Source organism: Poromitra crassiceps (genome assembly GCF_964638095.1).
Source record: "Poromitra crassiceps genome assembly, chromosome: 3".
NCBI lineage: Eukaryota > Metazoa > Chordata > Actinopteri > Beryciformes > Melamphaidae > Poromitra > Poromitra crassiceps.
Genome location: NC_139625.1, coordinates 5,361,116 through 5,388,808, shown reverse-complemented (window position 1 = coordinate 5,388,808; position 27,693 = coordinate 5,361,116). Strand labels below are relative to the sequence as shown.

The 27,693-nt window shown below is 42.2% G+C and overlaps 1 protein-coding gene across 5 annotated transcripts in view; it reads left to right on the top strand.

Moving 5' to 3' along the window:
- The window catches only part of LOC310772608 (protein NLRC3-like), a 153,051-nt gene that overhangs the window by 48,332 nt on the left and 77,026 nt on the right, over positions 1–27,693 (top strand). For all 5 annotated transcript variants that reach the window (XM_083632451.1, XM_083632449.1, XM_083632448.1 and 2 more), the window contains exon 12: positions 7,208–7,381. In XM_083632451.1, coding sequence (XP_083488577.1) covers positions 7,208–7,381 — 174 coding nt within the window. The remainder of the gene's footprint in view (positions 1–7,207; positions 7,382–27,693) is intronic.

Here is a 27,693-nt window from a genome sequence, read left to right as displayed (position 1 = left end):
CAAGTCAAGCGAGTGTGATTTATTTTGTGAGAAGCAAACTTTTTTCAGCGTCGTTTGATGAGGCAATTAAAGGCAATGCGCCTAACCTCTGCCAAGGAGGTAGGCTATATGACGGTGTTTAAGAGTGATATGAGGTTGCAAACTGTATAACGTTAACTGTTAAAGAAATCACATACACTAAGTATAAGGGACATCAGATTACTGTATATTACCATGTAAAAGCTTTAATAACACTGAAAATTATTTATTTATTTAGAATAATCCATGATTAATGTTATACTAATTGTCAAAAACTCACCTACATGTATTAACAAACAAGAAAACACTTGATACCACATAGGCCTACTGTACATTTTATTGTGAAAAATAATAAACATACATGACATTAACTGTAAATCTGGCACTTAATGATGAAGCTCAAACTCAGGATTATACTAAAGTAGACTGAACAGAAATTATTATATTCTGCGCTCTACTGAACACATTTCCTCATTTTCTATTTAGTCAAATGAGATGCCAGCAGAATCAGTTGAGGCAGCTTCCCCAGCTATCTTTGAACACCACATAAAGTATGATGAAGACTCAAAACATGAATTTTAACTTCCATGTTCTTCTGTCATCCATTATTACATGACTTTTCCTGTTGCTTTAGCTTTTTGCCGTGGTATCGTTTAAGTATCGAGTATCGAGATATTTAGGCAGGTATCGGTATCGAAGTCATAATTTTGGTATCGTGACAACCCTAGATTAAATAATAATCCATAGTTACGTGAAACGTCATTTTCGTAGCAAATCCACACCGAGGTACTTCCTTGTTTTCAGGAACACAACACTCCCACTGTACAGCGCATGCACGCATCTTGCCTCCGGGACACAGGCACAAACTGCTTAGTCCCAGGAGAGGCCTTTGGAGGGCGGTGTGTGACCAATAGAGGTGACATTCTCCCTGTTACAAGTCACTGTACCATCTTCAATGACTAAAAAGCTGTTATATTCAGGTGAAAAAGTTACTGATTGGGGCTTTAAATAGGCAGTGAATTCATATGAATTTACAGTCTGAGTTAAATATGAGTTTACATTGAATGTACATGACATTTACAGTCTAAGTTAAATAGGCATTAAAGCAGCTACGAGCAACTTTTTCGATTGTTATTAAACAGTATAAATTTAATATCAATGCATCACATCTTACCTCTAATAGTCGACGAGACCAAAGCCGTGTGTATCTGAGATTGCTCCCTTAGGTGATTATTAAGTCTATAGTCTGTCTAAACTCGCGCCAACAGGGGGCTCTCTAGAGCGACCGGACCGGGTAACCCGGAAGTGAAACGCGGAAGTGAAACAAGGAAGTGAAACGCAGCTGCCTTCCAACGCCGTTTGCGCTGCCTAGCAACATAACATAAACAATGTGAACGCCACGCATACTCGCGGGAACATCTCTCGTTATATTCTAACAGGTTTTTGGAAGTTATTTTGTGGTTATGGCCGAAGTGGCTGCTGCAAACCGTTTCATTTCACTTCCTGATCTGCCCTGGCTACAGACACACTAACACTGGCCGATTCACTCGGGGTTCAAGCGAGACTACTCTGCGTTGCTCTCGTCGACTATTAGAGGTAAGATGTGATGCATTGATATTAAATTTATACTGTTTAATAACAATCGAAAAAGTTGCTCGTAGCTGCTTTAAATAAGCAGTGAATTTACAGTCCCAGTTAAACAGGCATTAAATCAGATCTGAGTTACAGTTTTATGGGGGGGTTCAGCTGAGTTCAGGAGGAGGTAGTGGGTTTGCGGGGGGGGGGGGTGTTGTTGGCGAGGTCCTTGGTGGAAGGGGTTTCCAGGCCTTGTTGGTGAGGCTGATGGCGATTGGGAAGAAGCTGGTCTTGTGGCGAGTGGTTCTGGTCTTAGCAGACCTCAGTCTCTTGCCGTGGGGGAGTGTCGTAAAGAGTTTGTGGCCAGGGTGGGAGGGGTCGGTCATGATCTTGCGAAACCGCTTCAGTGTCCTGGCTGCATGCAGGTCTTGGAAGGATGGCAGGTTGCATCTGATTATCTTCTCAGCACAGCGGATGATGTGCTGAAGTCTGTTAATGTCTTTGAGAGTGGCAGCAGCATACCAGACGGTGATGGAGGAGGTGAGGATGGACTCAACGATGGAGGTGTAGAAGTGCACCATCTTGGCCTTTGGCACTTTGAATTTCTTCAGCTGCCGCACAAAGTACATCCTCTGCTGTGCCTTCTTGGTGAGAGCTCGGATGTTCAGCTCCCATTTTAGGCCATGGCTGATGATGGTCCCCAGGAAGCGGAAGGACTCCACAGTGTTGACTGGGGAGTCACCCAGGGTGATGGGGGAAGTTGGGGCTGTGTTCCTCCTCTAATCCACAATCATCTCCATTGTTTTTTGAACATTTAACACCAGGTTGTTTTGACTGCACCAAGTCACCAGATGGTCAACTTCGTGTCTGTTTTCCGACTCATCTCCGTCTGTGATGAGCCCTATGAGAGTGGTATCGTCCGCAAATTTCAGGAGCTTGACGGACTGGTGACTGGAGATGCAGCTCTTGGTGTACAGACCGAAGAAGTAGGGAGAGAGGACACCGCCCTGGGCAGCACCGGTGCTGATGGACCGAAAGTCAGTTATGTGCTTACCCAGCCTCACATGCTGCTTCCTGTCAGTCAGGAAGTCTGTGGTCCATCTGCAAATGGGGTCAGGGACGCCCAGCTGGGAGAGTTTCTCCTGTAGCAGGGCTGGGATGATCGTGTCAAACGTTAAGCTGAAATCCACGAACAGGATCCTGGCATAGGTTCCTGCATTGTCCAGATGTGTGAGGATGTGGTGGAGGGCCATGTTTATTGCATCGTCTACAGACCTGTTGCCTTGTAGGCAAACTGTAGGGGGTCCAGGAGTGGGTCTGTGATGGATTTAAGGTAGGACAGGACAAGGCACTCAAAGGACTTCATGACCACAGAGGTCAGGGCGACGGGTCTGTAGTCTTTAAGTGCAGAGGGCCTTGCCTTTTTTGGGAGGGGGATTATGGTTGATGTTTTGAAGCATGTTGGTACATAGCAGGTCTCCAGTGAGGAATTGAAAATGTCTGTGAATACTGGGGCCAGCTGGTCAGCACAGCGCTTCAGGGCAGAGGGTGATACGGCATCAGGACCAGCTGGTAATTGGAGAAATATGAGCGGATACGAGCATCCACTCATATTTCTCTAATCAACTGCCTTCAGGCGGGACATCTGGGACATCCCCCTATCATCGCTCATTATTTCCCCTGAGCTTCCCTTTCTGTTTTGACCAAGTTTTCCGTGCTCAAATTACAGACGTTTAGGCGGAAGCATTTATAAATTGCGAGAGCCAACCGTCTTTAAGAAACTAGTATTTTACAAGGCTGCAAATTAATACTGAACAAACAATGACTCAAATTAAACAATGCATACTGACAATGTAACAAGAGCTAAGTAGGCTACAAATATGGGCTATATCCTTTTAACACACAGACCCCACTAGCTGGCCTACAGATCAGTTCAACATATCGCTAAACAACCACATTACATTTACATTTTGTCATTTAGCTGACACTTTTGTGAAAACGTAGAATAAGTATTTGTTTTAAATTGTGTGTGGTGTTTTTATTATTATAATGCCACATTTGAATTCCATGCGGCCCCAATCGTCCTGACCTCAAGGTTGGGAAAGCCTGCTGTAGGCTCAAAACTTTGAAAGTAAACCCCAACCAAATCTGTAGCTCTAATGGTGTCAGGCTGTTTTACGGAGTTGTTTTGCCAGAAGTTGAACTCGACATGCTGATTATTTTTTATTTTATTGTATTATTGTATTGTATTATTAGTGTTATTATTATTAATATCACTATTAATATTATTATTATAGTTTTTCAATCATTTTTTACAAAAAAAAATCATAATAGCATTTATGTAATCTTTTCTATTTGGTTTCTGCTTATATCTAATTCTATAATTTCTAACTCTATACTACAAATTATTATTATATTATTTTTAGGAGGGCCATTCAAGCCGCAAGTGGAGACTGCAGTGCCACCAAGTACTGGTACTGCATGGTGTCCACTAAGATACCATCACCTCGGAATGAGATGTTTGGAGCGGGGGAGTCTGGTGCAGCGCACATGTCGTAGACCTGGTGAGACGAGGGAGGAACCCGGCCGGGTGGCAACCCACAGAGCCCGGTCCCTCTACGTACCAGAGCCCTCTCCCTCCCCCGGTCCCGGCAGAGTAGTTCCGGAGCAGCGGATTGAGTGGCCCTGACTGCATGACCACCTTCGACCCTCCCTATAGGGCTGACCGTGGGTAGCTACTGGGACGTAAGTTGGGGCTTGGCCAGCCCCGGCTGGGTCACCTGGGCGAGGGTGTATGATGTTGCGAGACCCGAAACATCCTATGACCCCAGGGTACATCACTGAGGATACGTCCCAGTTATGCATCCATGCAATGTTTTTTTTCTTTCTTTATTATTATTATTATTATTATTATTATTATTATTATTATTATGTAGTAGTAGTAGTAGTAGTAGTAGTAGTAGTAGTAGTGGAAGAAGTATGCTGTATAAGTTTTGATTGGTATGCTAGTCTCATAATCACTCATTTTACAGTAAATCTGAAAACAGACATTCTGGCTTTGAACTCTCAGAGACCTCAGCTCTGAAGTCCTGGGGTCTATCCCATTTCTCTTAATTGTATCACCTTTGCCTCTCTTCCGTCCTTTCCTTGCATCTTAGTCCCTCCCACTGAGGAGGGATGGAGGAAACAAGAGAGGAGAGACGAAACGAGGAAATGTGCGGTTAGAGAAATGAGACGTCCTTTCATCTGAAGCATCACGTGAAGCCACGTCCGTAATCTTGATGACGGTGGCAGCAGATTACAGCTACAACTCAACTCCCCCCCTTTCCCTTCACAACTAAAATTGGTTATGGCTGAACACCTGAACTAAACGTAATTTAGGCTCCCCATGTTCTTACATTACGGCAGCTGGGGAGGCTAAACCAGAATCAGGCAGCCGGTCCGGATGGTATCTGCCCCAGGGTCCTGAAGACCTGTGCAGAACAGCTATGTGGGGTTCTACAGCACCTCTTCAACCTTAGCCTGAGCCAGGAGAGGGTTCCGGTGCTGTGGAAGACCTCCTGCCTTGTTCCGGTTCCTAAGAAGCCCTCTCCATCTGCCCTGAATGACTTTCGACCGGTGGCCTTGACATCACACATCATGAAGGTCCTGGAGAGACTGATGCTGGCTCATCTCAGACCCCAGGTGGACACCTACCTGGACCCACTGCAATTTGCGTACCGCCCCAGGGTTGGAGTCGACGACGCCATCATCTACCTGCTCCAGCGAGCCCACTCTCACCTCAACACAGCAGGCAGCACTGTAAGGATGATGTTCTTTGATTTCTCCAGTGCTTTCAACACCATCCAGCCTGCACTACTGCGTGAGAAGCTTCAAAGGATGCAGGTGGACGCCTCCACAACCTCCTGGATTATCGACTACCTGACAGACAAACCACAGTTTGTGCGACTGAAGGGATGTGTGTCTGACCGGGTGGTCAGCAGCACAGGAGCACCACAGGGGACTGTCTTCTCACCTTTCCTCTTCATCCTATACACCTCTGACTTCCAATACAACTCAACATCCTGTCATCTGCAGAAATATTCAGATGACTCTGTAGTTGTGGGGTGTGTCAGAGATGGAGAGGGAGGAGTACAGGGATCTGGTGAGCCGCTTTGTGGACTAGTGCGGAGAAAACCACCTCCTCCTTAACGTGTCCAAAACCAGGGAGATGGTTGTGGACTTAAGGAGGACCAGCACTGAGCCGAACCCTATCTCCATCGGGGGTGAGGAGGTGGTGAGTGTGGACAGCTATAAATACCTGGGCGTTCACCTGGACAAAAAACTGGACTGGAGATGCAACACCGAGGCTGTCTACAAGAAGGGGCAGAACAGACTCTATTTCCTGAGGAGGCTCAGATCCTTCAACGTGTGCAGCAAGATGCTGCATATCTTTTATCAGTCTGTGGTAGCAAGCGCAATTCTCTTTGCAGCCACCTGCTGGGGCAACTGCATCAGAGCCAGCGACTCTAACAAGCTGAACAAACTTGTTCGAAGAGCGGGCTCTGTGCTGGGGACCACTCTGGAACCCCTGGAGGTGGTTGTGGAGGGAAGGATGCTACAAAAAATACTCAAAATCATGGATGACACGACACCCCCCCTTTACGACCTGCTGGCTGGACAACGGAGCGGTTTCAGTCAGAGGCTCCGTCAGCTTCCCTGCAGCAAGGAGCATTACAGGAGGTCTTTCGTACCCACCGCAATAACAATTTACAATAACTCCTGGACACGCAGAGAGAGGAGGGCCTTCCTCTCCCTACCGCCCCCCTCCTCTCCCGCCCTCCTGAACATTGAATCCAATGCACTGTGCACATGCCCACATTGCACACTCACTATGTATAGTATAGTCATATCAATCATTATATAAATAACAAACTGTACAGCTTTAGTTTAGTTATAGAAATAATAGAAATATAAATAATAGTATTATTCAATACTATTTAGGAGTATTTAGTTGATTTGATTTAATTTACCTACAGTTTCTGGGAAACGTAAGATGTAAAGGCGGTGGAAGTAAAGTGGTATATATTGTATATTGTATATTTTCGCGTATTGGTTTGTTTCTTTTCTTATTGCAATATTTTAATACTGCTGTTTCTGCACCTTACCTACGGAAGTTGTGTAACTTTTTTATTTGTGTAACTTTTTTTTATTGTTTAATTGTTTAATCTCATTGATGCTCTTGTCATTGATGCTCTTGTTGCTGTCATTGATGCTACTGCTGCTGTAACGCCAGAATTTCCCCTCGGGGATGAATAAAGTACTCTATCTATCTATCTATCTATCATTAATGTTATATCAGTATCACATGATGGGCACTTATCACTTGTGCTGTTTCTCTAAAACCTCGTTAATTTGAGCTTCTTCACATTTGCACTACGGGGCGGGAAGCCTGCCCTGGTCTGGTGGCTCCTTGCTCAGAGCTCCTCACAGATCTCTCCTCCCTCCTCATGGCAGGATAAGAGCTTTTGGATGCTCTTCCAGTTGACAGACCAAGAACCACTTGATGTCAGATAAGAGAAATGGGATAGACTGGTCGCAGCTCTGAAGTCCAACCCCTTTATTTTTTATTCAGAATGAGGGGCTGCGCTTTGGACAAGACTGAGTTTCAAGTCGTGGCCGCAGCTCTGAAGTCCAACCCCTGCCATCTGAGAGAGCTGGACGTGAGTGGCAATAAAGTGGAGGATTCAGGAGTGAAGCTGTTCTCTGCTGGACTGGAGAGTCCACACTGCAGACTGGAGATTCTCAGGTCAGACATTATATTTAATAAAGTACTGATATGAATATTATATGAATATTGGGTAACACTTTATAATAACGTTCAGTAGTAAATCATTTATAAGCTATTAATTAATGATGAACTAATCATTTACAAAACATTTGTAAATGATTAATAAGTGCTATGTAAACATATTAAAAACGTGTTGTAAGTCATCTATAAACTTTCAGTAAATCATGAAATTATCATAAATTAAACGTTAGTAAATTGTTAATAATTAATCAATATTCTATCCAAAGTTTTTATATTCCAACCATTATCTCTATAAACATTTATTAATTATGAACAAATGATGAGCAAATCATTAGTAAATTATTTAAAAGTAATTAGTTGATAGATTATAAATCACTTCTAAGTCAGTTTTTATATTGCAACTTCTGTTTATCAGTATCTCGCCACTTAGACATTTGTTAATCATGAACAAATGATGAACAAATCATTAGTAAATGATCTGCATATAATTTGTGGATGTCTCATTAATTACTTGTAAGGTAGCCTGTTAAAAGCCTCAAAACAATGATACTGTACCGGTTATGACCTGTTAATGAAGCTTCTCCCATGCGGGTGAACAGGGACTGACTCATCCCCAGGCCGACCGAAGCAGTCAGCACTTAAGCACTGCAGCACAAACTACAACGTTTTGCCCAACTGTAATAAATGATGTGTAAATAATTTACAACTCACTTATAACGCTTCCTCAACGGTTACAAATGATTTGTACATGTATACAAATCATTTATAAAGCTTTCTGTATCCCCTAATCTAAAGTGTAAACAATTCATCACTCATAAATGTGTTACATATAATCTGTAGATCTTCCTAAACGGTTACAAATGATTTGTACATGTTAGTAGAGCAGATAATTGCAAATATCACCCCAAATATTTCAAATTATGATACAAGCATGAAAATTGGCACACATATTCTATATAGGTGACTCTTCAAATCTACCCGATTGGCCATTTGAAAATCCAAGATGGCGGCCGTTTTTTCAAGATGGCCACCAAAATATTCCATAAAAACGTACTTTTGCATGTAATACCTGTGGTTGGAAATTAAATGGTTTATCCTTTGACATATTTTGGTATTTTATACATGCTTGATGCACATTAATGCCAATGAAAATAATTCTGAAATGTTTTAAAACATATTTGACTATTTTTATGGCTTTCGGAATACAGTTTGATGTGGTATTGGTGATTAATTTTCTTCTTCATCTTCTTATGTTATCATTCATTAAATGTAAATTTATCGTATGTTAGAATAGAGTTGGTGTCAGCACACTACCAGGGCACGCTGGTGACACCGCTGCCGTGAGACTCGGCATGGGGTCCAGTTTCCGCTAATGATACTCAGCATAACGTCAGAGCATGATAAATAATAGCCTTTTTTCTCAGTATCTTTGTGTCCCAAATTCTGCTTAACAGTCCCTCTATAAGCCCATCAAGAAGAATAACACTGCATTCTTCAAGCCTCGTCCATTGCCCAAACGTTCAAAGGAGAAGGTGTCATAATTGAAGGAGCACTGTCAGCTCTTTTCAATGCTCTTCATTTCATGTCAAAGTAGACAATGTGACCTGGAAGAATTCTTCCAACATGAAAATCAGTTTGCTCCAGCATCACTGAGTGACAATGGTAGGCTGCATTCCTGTCAGAAGTCTCAGCTGGTCAACATACTGGAAGCAGAGGTCCCTCCATCAGACTCAGAACCTAAGGCAAAAGTCATAGTCATTGATGGCTCAGCATTGATCAATGCACTGCCTCCACGTACATCAAAGACGTTTGATGACTATGCTAGTGAAGAGATTCGTACCAAGCTGGAGTCTTACTGTGCCATCTACAGGAGGGTTGATGTTGTGTTTGACCTCTACAAGAAAGACAGTCTTAAGTGTGAGACAAGATCCAAGCGAGGGAAAGGTGTCAGGAGAAGGGTTGAAGGAATGAGTAGAACTCCAAACAACTGGAAAAGCTTCTTGAGGGATGACATTAACAAGACAGAGTTGTTCCTGTTCCTTGCAGACAGAATTGAAGGCATTCACAATGCTAGCAGTATCATTGTGACAAAGCGTGAGGATGCTGTCTGTAACAAGGCAAGGGGCCTTTCAGGAGTATCCCCATGTCGACATGAAGAGGCAGACACGAGACTCTTTGTACATACCACAAATGCCATTTTGGAAAGGTACAAAGCAGTGATCATTAAGGCCAATGACACAGATGTAGTTGTCATAGCTGTATCTGTCTTCTCTTCCCTAAAGGAACTTGGTCTTTTTGGTCGCGTATGGCCAAGGAGCCAAAGCCAGATGCATTCCTATTCATGATGTAGTGTCTGCCATGGGGCCCGAGAAATCAAGTGCGTTACTGTTCTTTCACGCCTTCACTGGATGTGATGTCGTCTCGGCCTTTCGTGGAAAGGGCAAAAAGTGGGCATGGTAGACGTGGAATGTGTTTGGTGAAGTTGGCAGGACCTTTGCCAAGCTGAGTCAGTACCCAGTAACAGTGGATGATGAAGACATCCAAGTCCTTGAAAGGCTTGATCTATTTGCATGCAAGCAAAGGACATATGAGTCAATTCCACCGACACAGGCAGCCCTTAAAGAACATGTCAAGCGTGCAGCCTATCAGGCAGGAATTATCTGGGCTCAAGCAATGGACCCTCAGCCAAACATAAAGTCCCCTGCTGACTATGGATGGACAAAAGATGGAGATTCATGGCAAATTTGTTGGACAACTCTTGCACCAATTGCAGCAAGTTGCCAGGAGTTGACGAAGTGTTCATGCAAGGACTGCAAAGGTAGATACAAATGCTTCAGATCAGGACTTGTCTGCACATAACTCTGTGGATGTGAATGCTAACAAGCTTTAACAGCAAGAATAAATTTGTGTCAACTTCTAATCACTATTGAAATCAAAATCGGGTCGATAGTCAAGGAAAAGTCAGTAATCGGTCGACTCAGAACTAAACAAGGTCACAATAGGCAAAGTTTGACCATGACCATGACCATGACCAGCCATCTTGTGCATAACCATAAGAAATTGCCAAGTTTGAGCAAAGTCTAGTGAATAGTCTATGTTTTATAGGGAAACATCTGTATTTTCTTGGATATTTTAATGGCCATCTTGAAAAATGGTCGCCATATTGGATTTTCAAATGGCCAATCGGCCATATTTGAAGAGTTACCTATAGAGAGTATTCATGCCAACTTTCATGCTTGTATCACAATTTGAAATATTTTTTCACTTATCTGCTCTACTATGTATACAAATCATTTGTAAAGCTTTCTGTATCCCCTAATCTAAAGTGTAAACAATTCATCACTCATAAATGTGTTACATATAATCTGTAGATCTTCCTAAACGGTTACAAATGATTTGTACATGTATACAAATAATTTATAAAGCTTTATTTATCCCCTAATCTAAAGTGTAAACAATTCATCACTCATAAATGTGTTACATATAATCTGTAGATCTTCCTCACCTGTTACAAATGATTAATGGACCCCAGGCCCCAGCAGAATACATCTATATTGTGCAGCTTTTACTAAATGTTTTTTTTATTGGATCATTAAAATACAGCATTCCAATTATAAAAAGGGGTAATATACCAAAAAATCAAGGTCTGGGGGGAAATAAATACTTTTTTCAATCGAAAATGTGTGGAACCATGATTTACAAATTGAAAACACAATAATTACAACAATAAAACAGTGTCAGTGTCTCTAAACCTTAGGAGAAAGCCTACATATTCTCCATATAGCTTTGTTGTCAAATTATAGGACACCATACTGTACGGATATATTTACAGATGATGACTTATAAACTAGAAGTGCACAAATGGAAAATAAGCAAAGAAAAAGGTGTTCATTTAGTATCTCAGCAACATGTACAATACATATTGTATCGATGAAACTGGTTGTTGAAATAATCCAAAGTCCACTCCACAGGCAGGCAGATCTTGAGACGGACGTCCCTGTGTTTGTTTCCCCTGCCACCACAGCCAGCGGTTCGTCTGCCTGATAAAGAAAATTATGTTACAATGGTCATGGCAGATGGAGGAGACTACCGTCTCACTGTAGCAAGGCACACAAGCAAGCATTTATTTCTGAAACAAAATATTTTCGCGGCCACAAGATTGAGCGAAAAAAGGTGCGTTTGTGTAAACTATTCAGATTTCTCTGAATGGCGAGGGACGCTAACTGCTGCTTTCTGCCATTTTAGCGAGTCCCATTCTAATAACTTGCTCGCAATAAATAACTAATTGGCTTTGCTCTAGACATGTTTGCAAAAACTGCTGTAATACTAGCTTGGTTAGACTGGTGTTTATCTACTCCTCCTGATGGCTAGCTCGGCTAACGCTAACCTAGCTACGCTAGCCGTGGCCAGCTATCGATCTAAGTTAGCCATTAGGACACATTTTTATTAGCAAACACCATAATCATACTAAAGTTACCATGCGGGTGTTAGCAACCCCTGTCAGAGTCAAGGAGGCAGGAGACTTACTTTGGTACAGGTTTAATAATTCCCAGCTTCCCAGCAACTCTCAGCATGAACGTCAGTCATGAGCACAACAACACAGTTCCGGCTGGAAACATGCATGCACTTCAGTTCCTAGTCAAGCATCAACATCACTCTAAAAACCAGAATCGCCACAGTATCGTCTCTGATTTAATTTCAGTAGGTGGCTGGAAAGTGGCACGGTTGATATTGTACTTACATTGCTGCTGTGTTTACAGTTTGCAGACCGCTGCCATGTTGGATCTGCGCTGCAGAGGCAGCTTGCGTGTGTGCGTTCCCGTGACGATGTAGGGAGGGGAGGGGGGACTCCTCCAAACGGAACATCACTGAATGCAGCTTCAATGAGACATCCACAACTTATATGCAGATAATTTACTAATGATTTGTTCATCATTTGTTCATGATTAATAAATGTTTATAGAGATAATGGTTGGAATATAAAAACTTCATAGTATATTGATTAATTATGAACAATTTACAATTTACGTTTTATTTATGATCATTTCATGATTTACTGAAAGTTTATAGATGACTTACAACACGTTTTTAATATGTTTACATAGCACTTATTAATCATCTACAAATGTTTTGTAAATGATTAGTTCATCATTAGTTCATCATTAATTAATAGCTTATAAATGATTTACTACTGAACGTTATTATAAAGTGTTACCGAATATTGTAATTTGAAGACGTCTGTATAGGGTCATTCCATCTGAAATCAGACAGGATCTGGTTTTAGAGGCTTAGATCTAAAAATTGTCTCATGTTTTCCACAATCCTTCTCTATACAAATTAATAACGATGAACTTTCTTGATGATATTCTCCATACTGCCCTACAAATCCTAACCGCAGTAACTACGCTAACAATGAAACTGAGAAAAATGGCTTTAAAGTTTTTTGACTGTCCAGCCAAATGACTTATAGGTTGAAAAGTGATAATGCGCTTATTTGTATTATTATTATACTAGTGCAGTGCCCGTTCCCCCATGCACCACCCTGTGGGCGCTTCCCCCCGGCACACACACTGCACTCTGTCAGGTCCCCCTAAGCGCAAGTTTGAAGTCGATCCGACAAACGGTTCTCAAGATACGCAAAGGACAGACATACAGACAGTCCTAGAATAAGTCAAAATTGCATGAAATGCGGTAGCGCACTCCATCGGGTTCCCAGCAGCGCACTCCCCAAGTTTGAAGTAAATCGAACAAATGTTTCTCGAGATAAACCAGTTTTTGTGTTGCCAGTAGGTGGCGCAATGTCGAATTACATGAAAACAGGGCACCGTTTGGCACTCCGTTGAGTCCCCCTAAGCGCACTCCGCGAGTTTTAAGTCGATCAGATGAATGGCTATGGAGATAGAGCGCTTTTTGTGTTGCCAGTAGTTGGCGCTATGCCACCTACTGGCAACACACTTCTTTGAGTCCCCCTAAGCGCACTCCTCGAGTTTGAAGTCGATCGGACGAACCGTTCTCAAGATAAACCACATTTTTATGTTGCCAGTAGGTGGCGCTATGCCGAATTACACGAAAACAGGGCACCGCACTGCACAATAGGGCACACTCCCAAAGTTTGAAGTCGATCCAACCAAGGGTTCTCGATGGCATGCAGCAGATGATGCTCATCCATAAGCAGTGGTGGAAATGGCCAGGTTTTACTCTGGGAACCCTACTTACACAGGATGGGGGTTCCTGGAAGTGGTGTTGCCCTAGAGCACAGGTTCTCAAATGTTTTTCAGCCAAGGACCCCTTATAAGATACAAAATATACCACCGGGGACCCCCTCATTCTGATTTGTGATTTTGGGCTCAGCTTGTTTCCACGCTAACGTGCTTGACATTTAAATTGATAGGTTTGTCAGATTAGAATGTAATCCATGAACCATTTTAGATTTAAAGCATAATATATTTTCGTCAAAAAAAAAAATTCCCCTTGAAAACTTTTCGCGGACCCCCTGTCAAAGTGCCAAGGACCCCTGGGGGTTCCCGGACCCCCATTTGAGAACCACTGCCCTAGAGGATATTATTTCTGAATGCATGACTCATTATAGCCTACCATTATAGCCACGTAAAAATCTCTTAGAAATCTCACTTAAAGTCCCTGGAAACCAAAATCCACAAAAACGTTCTAACTATGTTATTTAGGGTCTTATGTGAGTAATTGTGTGGCTCAGAAAGTATGAGCCATTACTTTCAACCCAAAGCCTTAAAATCGCCACTTTTCTACAAGGTCTGGATTTCCATTTCCTCATTGAAGAGAGCGGTGCGCGCGGTGCTAAAATGCATGATCTTATCACGTCATATATTTAAACGAATCACAAACACGCATGCACGCACGCGCGCACACACACACTGACACACACAGTAGCGCTGTGCACTCACAGACGGGACACGCCCACACAGTCCGCGGGAGAAAATACACTCTAAAATCGAATTGATTCTCATCACTTTTGCCATGACTGTCAAACCTAAATGTATATACTTTGCGACGTTCATCATCGTCCAAATTTGGCTGGTGGCTTATTAACATAGGTTCCTGTGATGTGATGAACTCAAAATGCTAAATAATAAAACATTATTTCTGGTTTCCAGGGACTTCTTTAATTGGAAACCACTATTTAGAGACACAATAGGCTATCTAATCAAATACTTAGCAACAACAATATCATCAAATCATCATATCAACAAAACTAATCAAAATCCATAACTGAATGCATGTACGGCCCATCATGTCAATATCTAGAAACAAAATTCATAAGTTAGTTCTTGTATGGTCCATCATATCATCTAACACACCAACATTCACAACTTAGTGCATGTCTTCACATCACCATGATATCATCAGTGAGTGATGTCATCTTATCTTTATCTTTATTGTTTATTTGAGCAGGGACAGTACACAATAAACATATTGCACCAGAGATAGCTAAGAGCTAATTTGCATCTGTAGTCCCTGGCCGCACAGAGTCCTGTGCGCACACAGTACATATCAAATACAGAAATAAAAGAAAATCCTAGTGTCTAAACAATCAATATACTGCCCTCCAAATCAAAACCGCAGTAACTACAATTTTGGTCAAAATTGAGTTATTATTGAAATTTAACTTTTAGATATCTGTTTTATCATGTGACAAATTTTCTAAGTTCAGTCTTGCTCTATATTTGAGAAAACAGAGTATAAAAGTTGCAGTAACTACGAAATCCAACCAAAAACCAGACAAAACTGCAGTAACTACACTTACTGCAGTTTGATTTGCTTTCACAGAGCTTCAGCTGGACTTAAACAGAGATAAGCGCAGTAACTACACTTTGAGGTTAGTTACTGCGGTTCAGACTGGTTTTGGTTGGATTTTGTAGTTACTGCAATTTTCCCGCTCTTTCCATAACAAAGCCCAACATATCAATCACTCATAATGGCACAATCTGTTTAGTTAATCCAGTCAATTCCCAATATGAGAGCGCACTGACAGCTGTCCAAATTGTTAATGAATGAGTCTTCAGTGTCTTTAAAATCGTAAATGCTGTATTCCTAGCTAATAATCCATAAGAGATCATCCAATAAAGAAGGCAATTGTGTTCTCCACTGGGAAGTGTTAATCTGGCTGTAGATAGTGATAATTGTTTGGTATCACTACCTAGCTCATCAGGAAAATCTTTTTAATTGCTGCATAAATTATCAGCATTCAGACTCAGTCTGTAATTCATTTTATTCAAAATAATTGTAATATGCTATGTAATATCCTGTATATGTTCTTGTATGAATTATCAATCTGAAAAGCTGATCTGATTTGTAAAGAAAACCTGTTCTAAATTAAGATAATAAAACAACTGTGCTTATTAATTGTGTCAGAATGATGACCAAAAAGCAATACCAGTGGTGAAGATTACATCAACTGACTTCAGGATTCCCTGAATGTATTTGTTACTCATCCATTTAAATGTTTTAAACATGTAAACAATAAAACAATTAAATACAGATATGATGTGGTATCGAAATCAAAACCGATTACAATTGTCTCATGAAAAACAAGACAGGAGAAGCACATTAGATTGTAGTTACTGCGCTTTTCCCTTGTACTACCTACACATCTGTTTAAGGTAATACACAGACAGAGTGCCGTATCTGCATTTCTGGGGTCATAGGTCAACTAATTGATTATTGTTTTGCCCCAAAAAAATACTTTAACGTATACATATTTAATAAGCGCATTGCCACTTTTCAACCTATATCTCATTTGGCTGGACAGTAAAAAAACTTTAAAGCCATTTTTCTCAGTTTCAGTGTTGGCGTAGTTACTGCGGTTATGATTTGTAGGGCAGTATACATAATACAAAAAAATGATAATACTTAATACTATTAGTATTAGTAATATATAACAGTAAAATATAACACATAGGTAGATAGCAATCCCCTGAGATCACATAGTGGTAAATGAGGAGATGATCAGAAATAAATATGTGATCTTTGAGTGATGTCATCATTGAGTGATGTCATCATTGAGTAATGTCATCATTGATGATGTCACACAGACACACACACCAGGTCCATCAAATCATCGAACACATCAAAATTCACAACTTAGTGCATGTCTTCACATCACCATGATATCATCAGTCAAGTCAAGTCAAGTCAAGTCAAATTTTATTTATATAGCACCTTTCATACACAAGGCAATTCAAGGTGCTTTACAAAAAATAATCGAAAAAACAAGCAGCAAAGCAATGCACATATAAAAAACACATAAAAAACACAGCCGACAGTTTTAGTTAAAATATATACTCAAATTAACAAACATGAAACATTATTTCTGTTTTAAATAAGTTACAAGGCACTCTTCAGTATTATTATTACATGTACAGTCCATTTGTTGGAAATGTACAGGAATCTTTTTTTTAAATTACAGGCCGAGAGAGGCAGTAGTTTAGTAGCAGTTAAAAGCAAGAGTAAACATAAAGGTCTTTAGCTTGGATTTAAAAATAGGCAGAGTAGGGGCAGATCTAATGTGTTCAGGGAGTTTGTTCCAGTTATGAGAGGCATAGTGGGAGAACGCGGCTTCACCATGTTTTGATTTGGTCCTCGGGACAATTAGTAGACCAGTGCCTGAAGATGTCAGGGATCTGGATGGTTCATAGTGTAGAAGCATTTCAGAGATGTAGTGTGGGCCTGACCCGTTGAGAGATTTGTAAACTATTAGCAGAATTTTAAAGTCTATTCTAAGATTTACTGGCAGCCAATGCAGGGATTTGAGAACTGGTGTAATGTGTTCAGCTTTCTTGGTTCTTGTTAGAACTCTAGCAGCCGCATTCTGAATGAGCTGTAGTTGTTTAATAGCTTTTTTGGGAAGACCATTGAAAAGACTGTTGCAGTAGTCTAGCCTGCTAGAAATGAAAGCATGAATTAGTTTTTCAAGATCTTGTTTGGACATGTAGCCTCTAATCCTTGCTATATTTTTTAGATGATAGAAGGCAGATTTTCTTATAAGCTTGATGTGGGAGTTGAAATTTAGATCAGAGTCAATAATAATGCCAAGATTTTTTACCTGGTCCTTTGGCTTCAAAGATAGGGATTCGAGGTGAGCAGTAACTTTGAGCCTATCTTATTTTTTGCCGAAGACAATTATCTCTGTTTTGTCTTTATTAAGTTGCTCAGTGAGTGATGTCATCATTGAGTGATGTCATCCTTGATGATGTCACACAGACACACACACCATGTATGGTCCATATAATCTAACACATCAAAATTCACAACTTAGTGCATGTCTTCACATCACCATATCATCAGTGAGTGATGTCATCATTGATGATGTCACACAGACACACACCATGGATGGTCCATTATAATCTATATCATCAAAATTCACAACTGAGTAACACAACATGTATGGCCTTCAACTGAACAGAACCACAGTAATATCCTGGGTCCACACCAGGCAACCACAGTACCACATCCACAAACTGCCACCAGTAACTATAGTTACCCATTCCTGTCCTGCCTAGATGTCCATCCCTGCTCCATATGTAGGTCCCTCACTCATTTCCTGCTGATGTTGTTTCACTTTTTTAGCTGTGCTCAGAGTCTTGCGCCTACGTTTCGCACTGGTGGTTGTGATGGCCTGAGCTTTTGAGATTCTGACCCTATCAGTTTCCCTCATTGCACTAACAGTAACGTATGTGCTATGAAGCCACAACCTCTCCATAACAGTTAGCATGGCAGAGGCACCTTCGTTAAAAGTGGAGATGGCCTCATTTTCCCTACAAAGACAGTTTTTGGGCACCGCGTCCATATACAGTAACTTAGTTGAGGCACTCGTTTGCATTTTCAGTGCCTCCATGCTGCATTCGCGGTAGCAGGCTGTCGCTTGACATGTGGTGGTACACTGGGATAAGCTTCTGTCCCACATCTCATGCTAGAAAGTTTCCAGCATGGTGTTTATGGCTATCAGGTGTTTCTCCTTTCTCCTCTGCTTTCCTATACCAAGACCATGAGAGACTGCACCTGGTGTGCATAGGATTGTCATCAGTGGACATCGAGTAGAGGAGACCTGCCCATATTGATTGCTGTCTTCATCTGATCTAGTGAACCCTGGTTATCGAGAATTGCCCCCCTGTAATAATTTTGCAAAGTTTTACATTTTTTGGCGGTCAGCTTCCCTACACCCTTCCCTCCTAACTTACCCTCTGTACTACACTTTCTTAGTGCTGTACCCATTCGCTTGTGTGCATGATTGATGCCAGGGGCGGTTTTAGCATCAGAGCATCAAAGGTCATGGACCACTGAACCCCTAGGGGGGTCCGGGGGCATGCCCGCCCGGAAGAAAATTTTGTACAGTTTCAAGTAAAAATGGATCAAACTGGCGCACTTTGAGATCAAAATGAAGAGACTAGATCTATGAAGAACTACACACATTAATATCTTCTTTACCGTTCTGTGGTTTTACAGCGATGAAAAAATAATTGTTTCCCTATATATACTATATATATTCTGCATACAGGTTACTATATGGTAGAATTATGCTTGCATAAATAATACCAAAATCACTTCAGGGGAGTTTCAAGTAAAGTAACATTTTGCTTTGTAGGCAAAACAAAAGTAAAATTAAATCAAAAGGGAACTTCCTAACTTATTGGCTGGAATAATATTCCGACAAGATAATAATATACTGTAAGCACTAAAGCAGGAGTTTGCAGTCAACTAGTTGAAATTAATATGTGGCAGTATTTGTGGGGGTCAAAATCTATGTAGGGTGTACCACCACAAATAGATCAGTGTATGGGAAACACTGACTATTACGATTCTGAAGGGCTTAATTTCATTCAGATAACAAGGGACCCGTTTGAAAATATGTTTGTCACTTATGCCCATATGTTTCTCAAAAAACATTGCATCACATTCCATCCACTGCGAGCTAGCATGACATGGCTGGCTGGTGCCATGGTAGCCTATACCTTCCTCCAGTCCACCTGTTTGTCTGGCAGGCACAGCGACAAGTTCTTTTGTTTAGCCTACAAAACAACGTTACGCGCTAATTTGCATATCAATCACAACAAAGAGTTGACGGCGCTAGATGGCGCAGAGTGACATTTTCGATAGGACGGCCAGCTGCGGCGACCCCCTCGGCGCAGTCAGCGCCGGCGATTTCGCTCGAGCATAATTTGCGCTTAAATGGCAAGTATAGTTTGTAGCTATGGTGATAGGTCTCACTGGCAGTGTTGGGCAAGTTACTCTGGAAAAGTAATTAGTTACTGATTACTGATTACTCCTTAAAAAAGTAATAAAAAATTACTTTACTGATTACTTTTTCAAAAAGTAACTAGGTACGTTACTAGTTACGTTACTAGTTACTTTTTTTTACCCCAAATACCTTACACTTAAGTTGTTACATGTCTAGCATGTCAGATTCATTATTTTCGCTTTGGTATTATATAGGCAATGTTAAAAGAAACGCCAAAGGCATTTTACTTTGAAATTCGGTTAGAAAGAACAGGAAGTGGTGTGTTAAGACTGGCTAGCTTCACACTGGAAAAGACGTGAAATGACAGTCAGACAGATAGATAACGTGAGTGGTTGCTGTTACTGTCGGAGACGAGTGGTAATAAAACAACAGCCTCAATGCAAACGTTTCAAGCTTCGTTGCTGAAAGAAAAGTCATGATGATCTGTCAACATTCCCTGGGCCGTCTGACTAGGTCAGAAGACTTTGATGAGAAGGTTAGGAAGTAACAAAGTGTACAACACTTACCCAAAGTGTATCTGTTAATCCAGTGAACTGTTACACCCAAGTCTACCTCACCCAGCGTCGCCTTCAATTTAACCTCCATCCCCGCATATTCTCTCTCGAGGTAGCCAGCAAACGTCTTTGTCTGTGTGTGGCTGCGGCAGCTTGATATTGTTCTTCGTGGCTATTTTCTCTATGATGCATCGATATGAGGGCGAGTCAACAGTGCAAATAGGTAGCATCTGCCAAGCTGCTCGCACATAGTTTACAAAGGACAATAATGTTCCAGCTTTTGAACGCATATTTCTCTTGCTCGTCTCCTTCTTCTGACTCCATCATGCTTCGGTTTGTTTTGAAAGCCGGCGTGCATGCTCTGACGCTGTCGCGCGCACATACACGTCATGACGTATATGTGTGCGCGACAGGTCTACCTGAGTCCGTCAGGATAAAATGTTTTCTTTTCTTCTTTTACATAGAAAACACTGCATTCTGGCAGGCAATGATGTAAAGCAGTAATGCATGCGTTACTTGGATTAGTAACTATCTAATTACTGTTTTGGAAATTGTAACGCCTTATATTACTTAGTTACTAAAAAAGTAACTAATTACAGTAACGCGTTACTAAGTAACGCGTTACTGCCCAACACTGCTCACTGGATTAGTCTTTAATTTGATTTGAGAAATAAGATCATCCAGTGAAAATAAATGCTATGGAGTTGATTATTTTAAACTGGATGAAGGATTTTTATTTATTTTTAGGGCAAGTCAATCTGCTTTCAAAGTAGTTTTCTTTGTCACTTTTCAGTCTGAGTTTGAATAAGACTAAACGTCTTGGAAATATAGCAATAGTTTTGTAAATAGTTAGTTTGTACATAGTTTGCGAATAGTTTTGACAATAATAATGTAAACATTGGCCTGCCACCTGAGTGAAAGTTCCTACTTACAGTCTGGTGACCCAAAACAGAATGGTGACTCCTACTGGAACAATTTGGTGTCCCCAATTACATTTAACTCTGGAAATGGCTTCTACACCCTGCTTCAAATCATTCTTTATAAATTAGAATATAATGAACGGAGCTGGAAGGTGGGTGCTGAGGGTGCTGCAGCACCCCCTGGTGGCAAGAGATGGGATTTTTGAAATTGTTGGATTTGGCTGTCTTGTGTTTATAACAGCAACAAAATGCATTAAAAAACAGTTTGTGGAGGGGCGCTAGTGAGCAGTAACATGTGAGGACGCGTTTCTGTTGAGCTCCTGACCGGGCGAACTTTTTTCTGAATATTTTGACTTTTATCGCCAAAGCCCAACAAATCTGATTTGACGAATACGATAACGAGCCGAAAGAGCACCGGAATCCGAGTTTTGTGCCTCTAATCCGACCGACAATGCCGGGGACGAGATAAGGGAGAAGACAACACCGAGGCCGCACCGCAGACGCCACGGCCTCCAGCCCAGCTGGCAGTGGTACGGAGGATGAGCCCATGGACTTATCTGGGGTGATGGCCGCCATTGCAAACAGCGAGGGGAAAATCCTAGCACGGATAGACTCAAGCACGTCTGATTTGAATGCAAAAATAGACTCGATAAGGGGGGACTTGGCGAAGCAAGACACCCGTCTAGCAGACCTGGAGAACGGCCTGAACACTTATTCAGGCCGGACGGTGGATGTGGAAAGGGACGTTAGCGGGCTAAAGGCCGATGTGGCTACGCTGCTCCTGAAGATAGACGACCTGGAGGGGAGACAGCGCCGATGCAACGCTCGCATTATCGGGGTGAGAGAGGGATTTGAGACCGGTGGAGGCCAGCGGCCGACGGCTACCATCGCCAAGATGCTACAAGATCTTCTAGGCCTCGACTTCGCCCCGACCCTGGACCGGGCCCACCGCAGCTTACGCCCCCCACCCAAAGAAGGAGAACCCCCCAGGATCATCGTGGTCAAGTTTCATTACTTCCAGGAGAGGGAGGATGTTTTCCGCAAAGCCGCTCGTTCAGCCCCGATGACCATGCACGGCAAGAGAGTGAGCATCTTCCCAGACTACACAGCAGCGGTGGCGAAGAAGAGAGCAGCATTTTCCGAGGCCAAGAAACTCCTCCATGGCTGCAATGGCATCAAGTTTGGGATCCAGTTCCCCGCAGTGCTTCGCATCACTTTAGCGTCCGGCCAAGACAAACGGTTCGAGGACCCGTCTGCAGCGATAGACTACATCAGGAAGAATTTAAAGCCCTAGGACAATGCACAGCAACGCTAATATGTCAGGCACGGCCTGGTGTTAGCAGCTAACTAGCTGCTAAGGGCTAACAGCTAGCGAGAGGTAATGTAAACAAAGCAGCATGACGATACCCAGGGTTCGAATTGGACGATGGGTCCTGGGGGAGCCAAAATGTTTGAGGGGTTGGACGGGGGGTACGGGAAATTTTCACTTTGAAGCAAATTAATTGACGCAATTTGGCAACATAACGGGTCTCAATATAAATAAACAAATGTATCATTTGCTCCTCTTTTAGAACGGTGCTTGCTGGGTTAAAGACCATGTGAAAAACATTTTAGTTTTTTACGCAGGTTATTATGTGACACACTACTGACCTCTCCACTCATCCATTCTTCTGACATATGTACTCCATTTACCCTTTCGGATTGCAGCAGGCTTTTTGCAGCTTTGCACACAGCACATCCTAACTTTTTATTTTTGGTGAAGAGCCATGGATTTCTGTCTCTCCACCCACTCCATCGCTTCTTTGTCCAGTTGAAAGGGGTCTGTGCACAGCACTGTGTCTGTGGTGGGGGCGGGGTCCGCGGGGCCGTCTGGTGCTGCAGCAGGAGCGGCTACTGAAGCTTCGCTCTCTTCATCCAAGCTGTCATTATTATTGTCAACCGACGGCTCAGCACCTGAACTCTCCTCCGAGCTGTCATTGTGAACGTCCCATAGAGCCTCGCTCTCTTCTCCTGAGTCCGAGCTGATGTTTACATCAACCACCAGCGGCTCTCGTACCGGCTGCCTGTTCGGCAAACTCGCTGTAGACGTCCCTGGTGCGTTGCTGTGTGCTGCGGTTGAAACAGCTGATCTCTCCCCCTCTGAGCTGACGCGAAGCACTGGTGCAGAATGTTCAACATTAGTTGTCATTTTAGGTTTCTTGGCAAACCCAAATTGTGCGAGGCTCGGTTGATTTCGTTTAGACATTTTCGCCAATCGCCCAGGATGCCATCACGGTTTGTTTTTATTTTTTAAAGTTTCAAATACAGCCGGCAAGTAAAGACAAGTCAAACGTGCAAACTAGGTGAGGGATTTGACTGCAGCGCCGCCACGCATGGATGGCCCCAGCAGGAATAGAAATAATAAACATCGAAGTGTGAACGTTAATAAGCGATTCAGAGCAAAATAAAGACACAACTTTGACGTATTTGTAGTATTATTTATTTCAGTACAGAAAATCGAACTCTATAACCTGTCTGAAAAAGAAACAGCCAATATTTTAGAGCTCCCCCTACATTTCACAAAGCAGTCTTTCAGGGGAGCCAATGTCCTTCTTAGGGGAGCTCAGCTCCCCTTAGCTCCCCCCCAATTCGAACACTGACGATACCAGAATGATTGACTGAAGACAACGCTACGCTGCCCTGTTCATGTATGCCCTGCATTGTACATTTGTTGAATTATTACGTTTTATTGATAGCATGGACCTGCGCTGTGTGTGTGTGTGTGTGTGTGTGTGTGTGTGTGTGTGTGTGTGTGTGTGTGTGTGTGCGCACGTGTGTGTATGTGTGGGTGTGTGTGTATGTGTGCGTGCATGAATGTATGATGTATGAATATATGGATATAATTGTTATTTGCTTTTTGCACTAAAGCCGAATACAGCGGTGCTAAGCCACAGGGTGAGGCTGGACTGTATCATTTGCACAACTTGAGGCCCACAGGTAATACAGCCCCCCCTTTTATTTTTATCTGTTCCCATCTGCAATTTTTTTTCATTTTCTCTTACTTTTCATTAATTACGGATGTTTAAAGCCTGGGAGCCCAACGCTCACTCTCATCCTATAAGTATAGATACATGTGCATATATATAATACATATATTATTTTATTTTATTAAAAAAAAAAAAAAAAAATTTTTGAAGCACTAACATTAGAGAATTACGCAGATAAAGAGGCACTGTTACGGCTGCTGTCATTTGAGCATTGGTGTGTGTGTGTACAGGCAGGTGTATGTATGTGCAGGCATACATGTGATTTTTTTTTTTTTTTTTTTTTTTTTTTACTTATCTCTCTTTATATAATATTATAATATTTTAAAGTCAAGTTCAATATATTTGATATGGCTAATGTTTGCCCTGGTCAGGGCTTGTTGTTAGAGGTTCTTATTATGGTTATTTGCGATACCAGACTAGAAGTGAGGGGTGCGATCTCCAGGGAATCGGTAGATCAGCAGCAGGGGTTTTCAAGGCTCTTTTTTGTTTGTTTTGTAGTTAGTAGACGGGGAGTTTCTTTTTATTTCTATACTCATTTGTTTAAAAATGTCTGATACTCAAAATACAGGTTACCTTCGCTTTCTGAGCTGGAATATAAAGGGAATTCACAACCCAGTGAAGCGTAGTAGGGTTTTTGCACATTTAAAAGCTCTGGGCTCTGAGATCATGTTTTTACAGGAAACTCACCTCCGGTCAGATGAACACACAAAATTAAAGAAGGCTTGGATTGGGCAGATATTCTGCTCGAGGAATGAGAGCAGGACAAGGGGAACGGCCATTTTGATTAAAAAAGGTATACCACTCATCCCACTGTCAACCACTTCTGACCCCAGAGGGAGATATGTGATAGTAACAGGCAATTTGTATGGCACGCGGGTGGCATTAGCTAACATATACGGGCCAAATTGGGACGATCCACTTTTTTTTTCTAATTTCATAGCAGCTCTACCAGACCTTAATGATTACCAACTGATACTAGGGGGGGACTTTAATTGTGTATTACACCCATATTTAGACAGATCAAACCCAAGACCTAATAGTAAGATTTCAAGGGCAGGAGCTGTTATACACTCATTCATAGAATCCTATGCCCTCTTTGACCCCTGGAGAAGGGATAACCCAACTACTAAACAATATTCTTTTTTTTCCCCTGTCCATCATTCTTATTCTAGGATTGATTTTTTTCTTTTGGATGGTAGGATCCGGCCCATGGTTAAGGGAAGCCAATATAATAGTATAGTCATCTCCGACCATAGCCCTGTACAGGTGGATATAGGCTTCCAAGACTGCTCTAGACCCAGGCGGACCTGGCGGTTTGACCCTCTGTTGCTGTCCAGGGTATCCTTCAGGAAATTTCTCTCCCAACAGATAGATACCTTCATAGAACTCAACTGTACTCCGGGCATGCCGATAACTACTGTATGGGAGGCTCTTAAAGCCTACCTTAGAGGCCAGATAATTTCGTATACGGCATTTGAAAGAAAGAAACGTAAACAACGCCTGACAGAACTGTCCCAAGATATAGCAGAAATAGACCGTTTATATGCTAACTCCCCGACACCGGAGCTTTATAAGGAAAAACTACTAAAAAAAACAGAATTTGACAATCTCTCCATTAACACATTCAGTGCCACAGCGCTTCAGTAAAATTGTCTGGAGCCTGTGCCAGATTCACTTCCATTCAGTTGAAAACAGCTATAGAATTTTTTCTATTATGGCTATATTAACGGGGCTGGACTTTAATGAAAGATTGAACACTCCTGCTTCTTCCAAAGAAGAAATTTTGTTTCTAGACAGTTCCATTATGAAATTACAGCCTCTCAAAAAAGTGCACTTTCAAGGGTTTTCTGTCGTTTTTTTTTTCTTTCCAAGATATAGCCCCTTTTATGAATACCTTTTGCACTCTAATTTCGAGCACATTCACTGACTCTGGCTGGTGTTTTCTGATGTGGTGGCGTGTGGTGTGGTTTCTGTGCAGCCACACACTCCTCTCCCCCCCCCCCCCCCCCCCCCCCTCTCCACCTCTGAGCTGCGGGCTCCTCCCACACGCACAGAGTTTGCTTTCTCGACTCGTTTTTGCCCCGGACAGATCCCAGCTTTGCTGCGCGCATCATTTCCTTGATGGGCATCAAGGAAATGATGCGCGCTGGCAAACGCGACTGAACGAAAAGGCTTGGCCCGTTCGGCTTCGGATCGTGTGGAGATAGATAGAAGCATAAGAGCTCAGTTGTGAGCGCGGATGCAGCCGAGCCCACTCTCGCTGTAGACGGAGCAATATATACGGCTCTAGCAGAAAGCATGCATCGGTTTCCACGGCTTTCTCCGCTGTCTCCTGTACAAAGTAAAGGATCTGAGGTGGGTGGAGCAGCTCCTGTGATGATGTTTAAGGTGGCGCCGTGTGATCCCTTGAAGGGATTCATGCTCACTGGCTGGGTACGACCTTAAACAGCAGAATTATGGAATAATATGAATTATGATTTTAGGACGTCCACAGACGTCCTTGGCACTGAACGTTACTTTTTTTTAGGACGTGCACAGACGTCCTTGGCACTGAATGTGTTAAGCAAACAGAACGACTATTTTTTAAATCGAAACAGACATTTTATGAACATGGAGAGAAGGCTGGAAAGCTCCTAGCCCATCAGATTAGACAGACCGCAGCCTCCAACACTATTCCGGAAATGTGTACTGTGTCAGGGGCAAAAACCACCGACCCTGAAGCTATCAATGACCAGTTCAAACAGTTCTACTCTGCTCTTTATAGGTCAGAACCACCCAATGACTTATCAAGCATCCGCACTTTCCTAGACGGTCTAGCCATACCAGAAATTACCTCGGAGGACCAATCGCAGATAGACGAAGAGATATCAGTAGATGAAGTTATACAAGCAATTAAGTCTATGCAGAGCAGCAAAGCGCCGGGCCCGGACGGTTTTTCAATAGAAATATACAAAGAATTCGCTGCTAAACTGGCACCAATACTCACTTCGGTATATCAGGAAATCTTCAACCAACAGAAACTACCTCAGACTATGACACAAGCAATTATATCAGTACTGCTAAAAAAGGATAAAGACCCCCTGCTGTGCGGCTCATATCGCCCTATAAGCCTCCTAAACTGTGACTACAAAATCCTTACAAAAATTTTGGCCACCCGTATTGAATCTGTAGTTCCAACGATTATTAATCCAGACCAAACTGGTTTCATACCTGGGAGACAGTCATTTTATAATATGCGCCGCCTGATGAATATACTGTATTCACCCCATACTACAGAACAGACAGAGATTGTGATTTCTTTGGATGCTGAAAAAGCATTCGACCGCGTCGAATGGCAATACCTGTTCGCGGTCTTAAAACGATTTGGCTTTGGTTCATCATTTCTTACATGGATCAGGATACTATACTGTTCGCCGACAGCAGCGGTACGGACAAATGACACTATTTCAGATTACTTTCCGCTCCACAGGGGTTGCAGACAGGGTTGCAGTATCTCTCCTTATCTGTTCGATTTAGCAATTGAACCCCTCGCCATAGCGCTTAGAGCAGACAACGACATCAGGGGAATCACCCGAGACGGTAAATCCCATAAGGTATC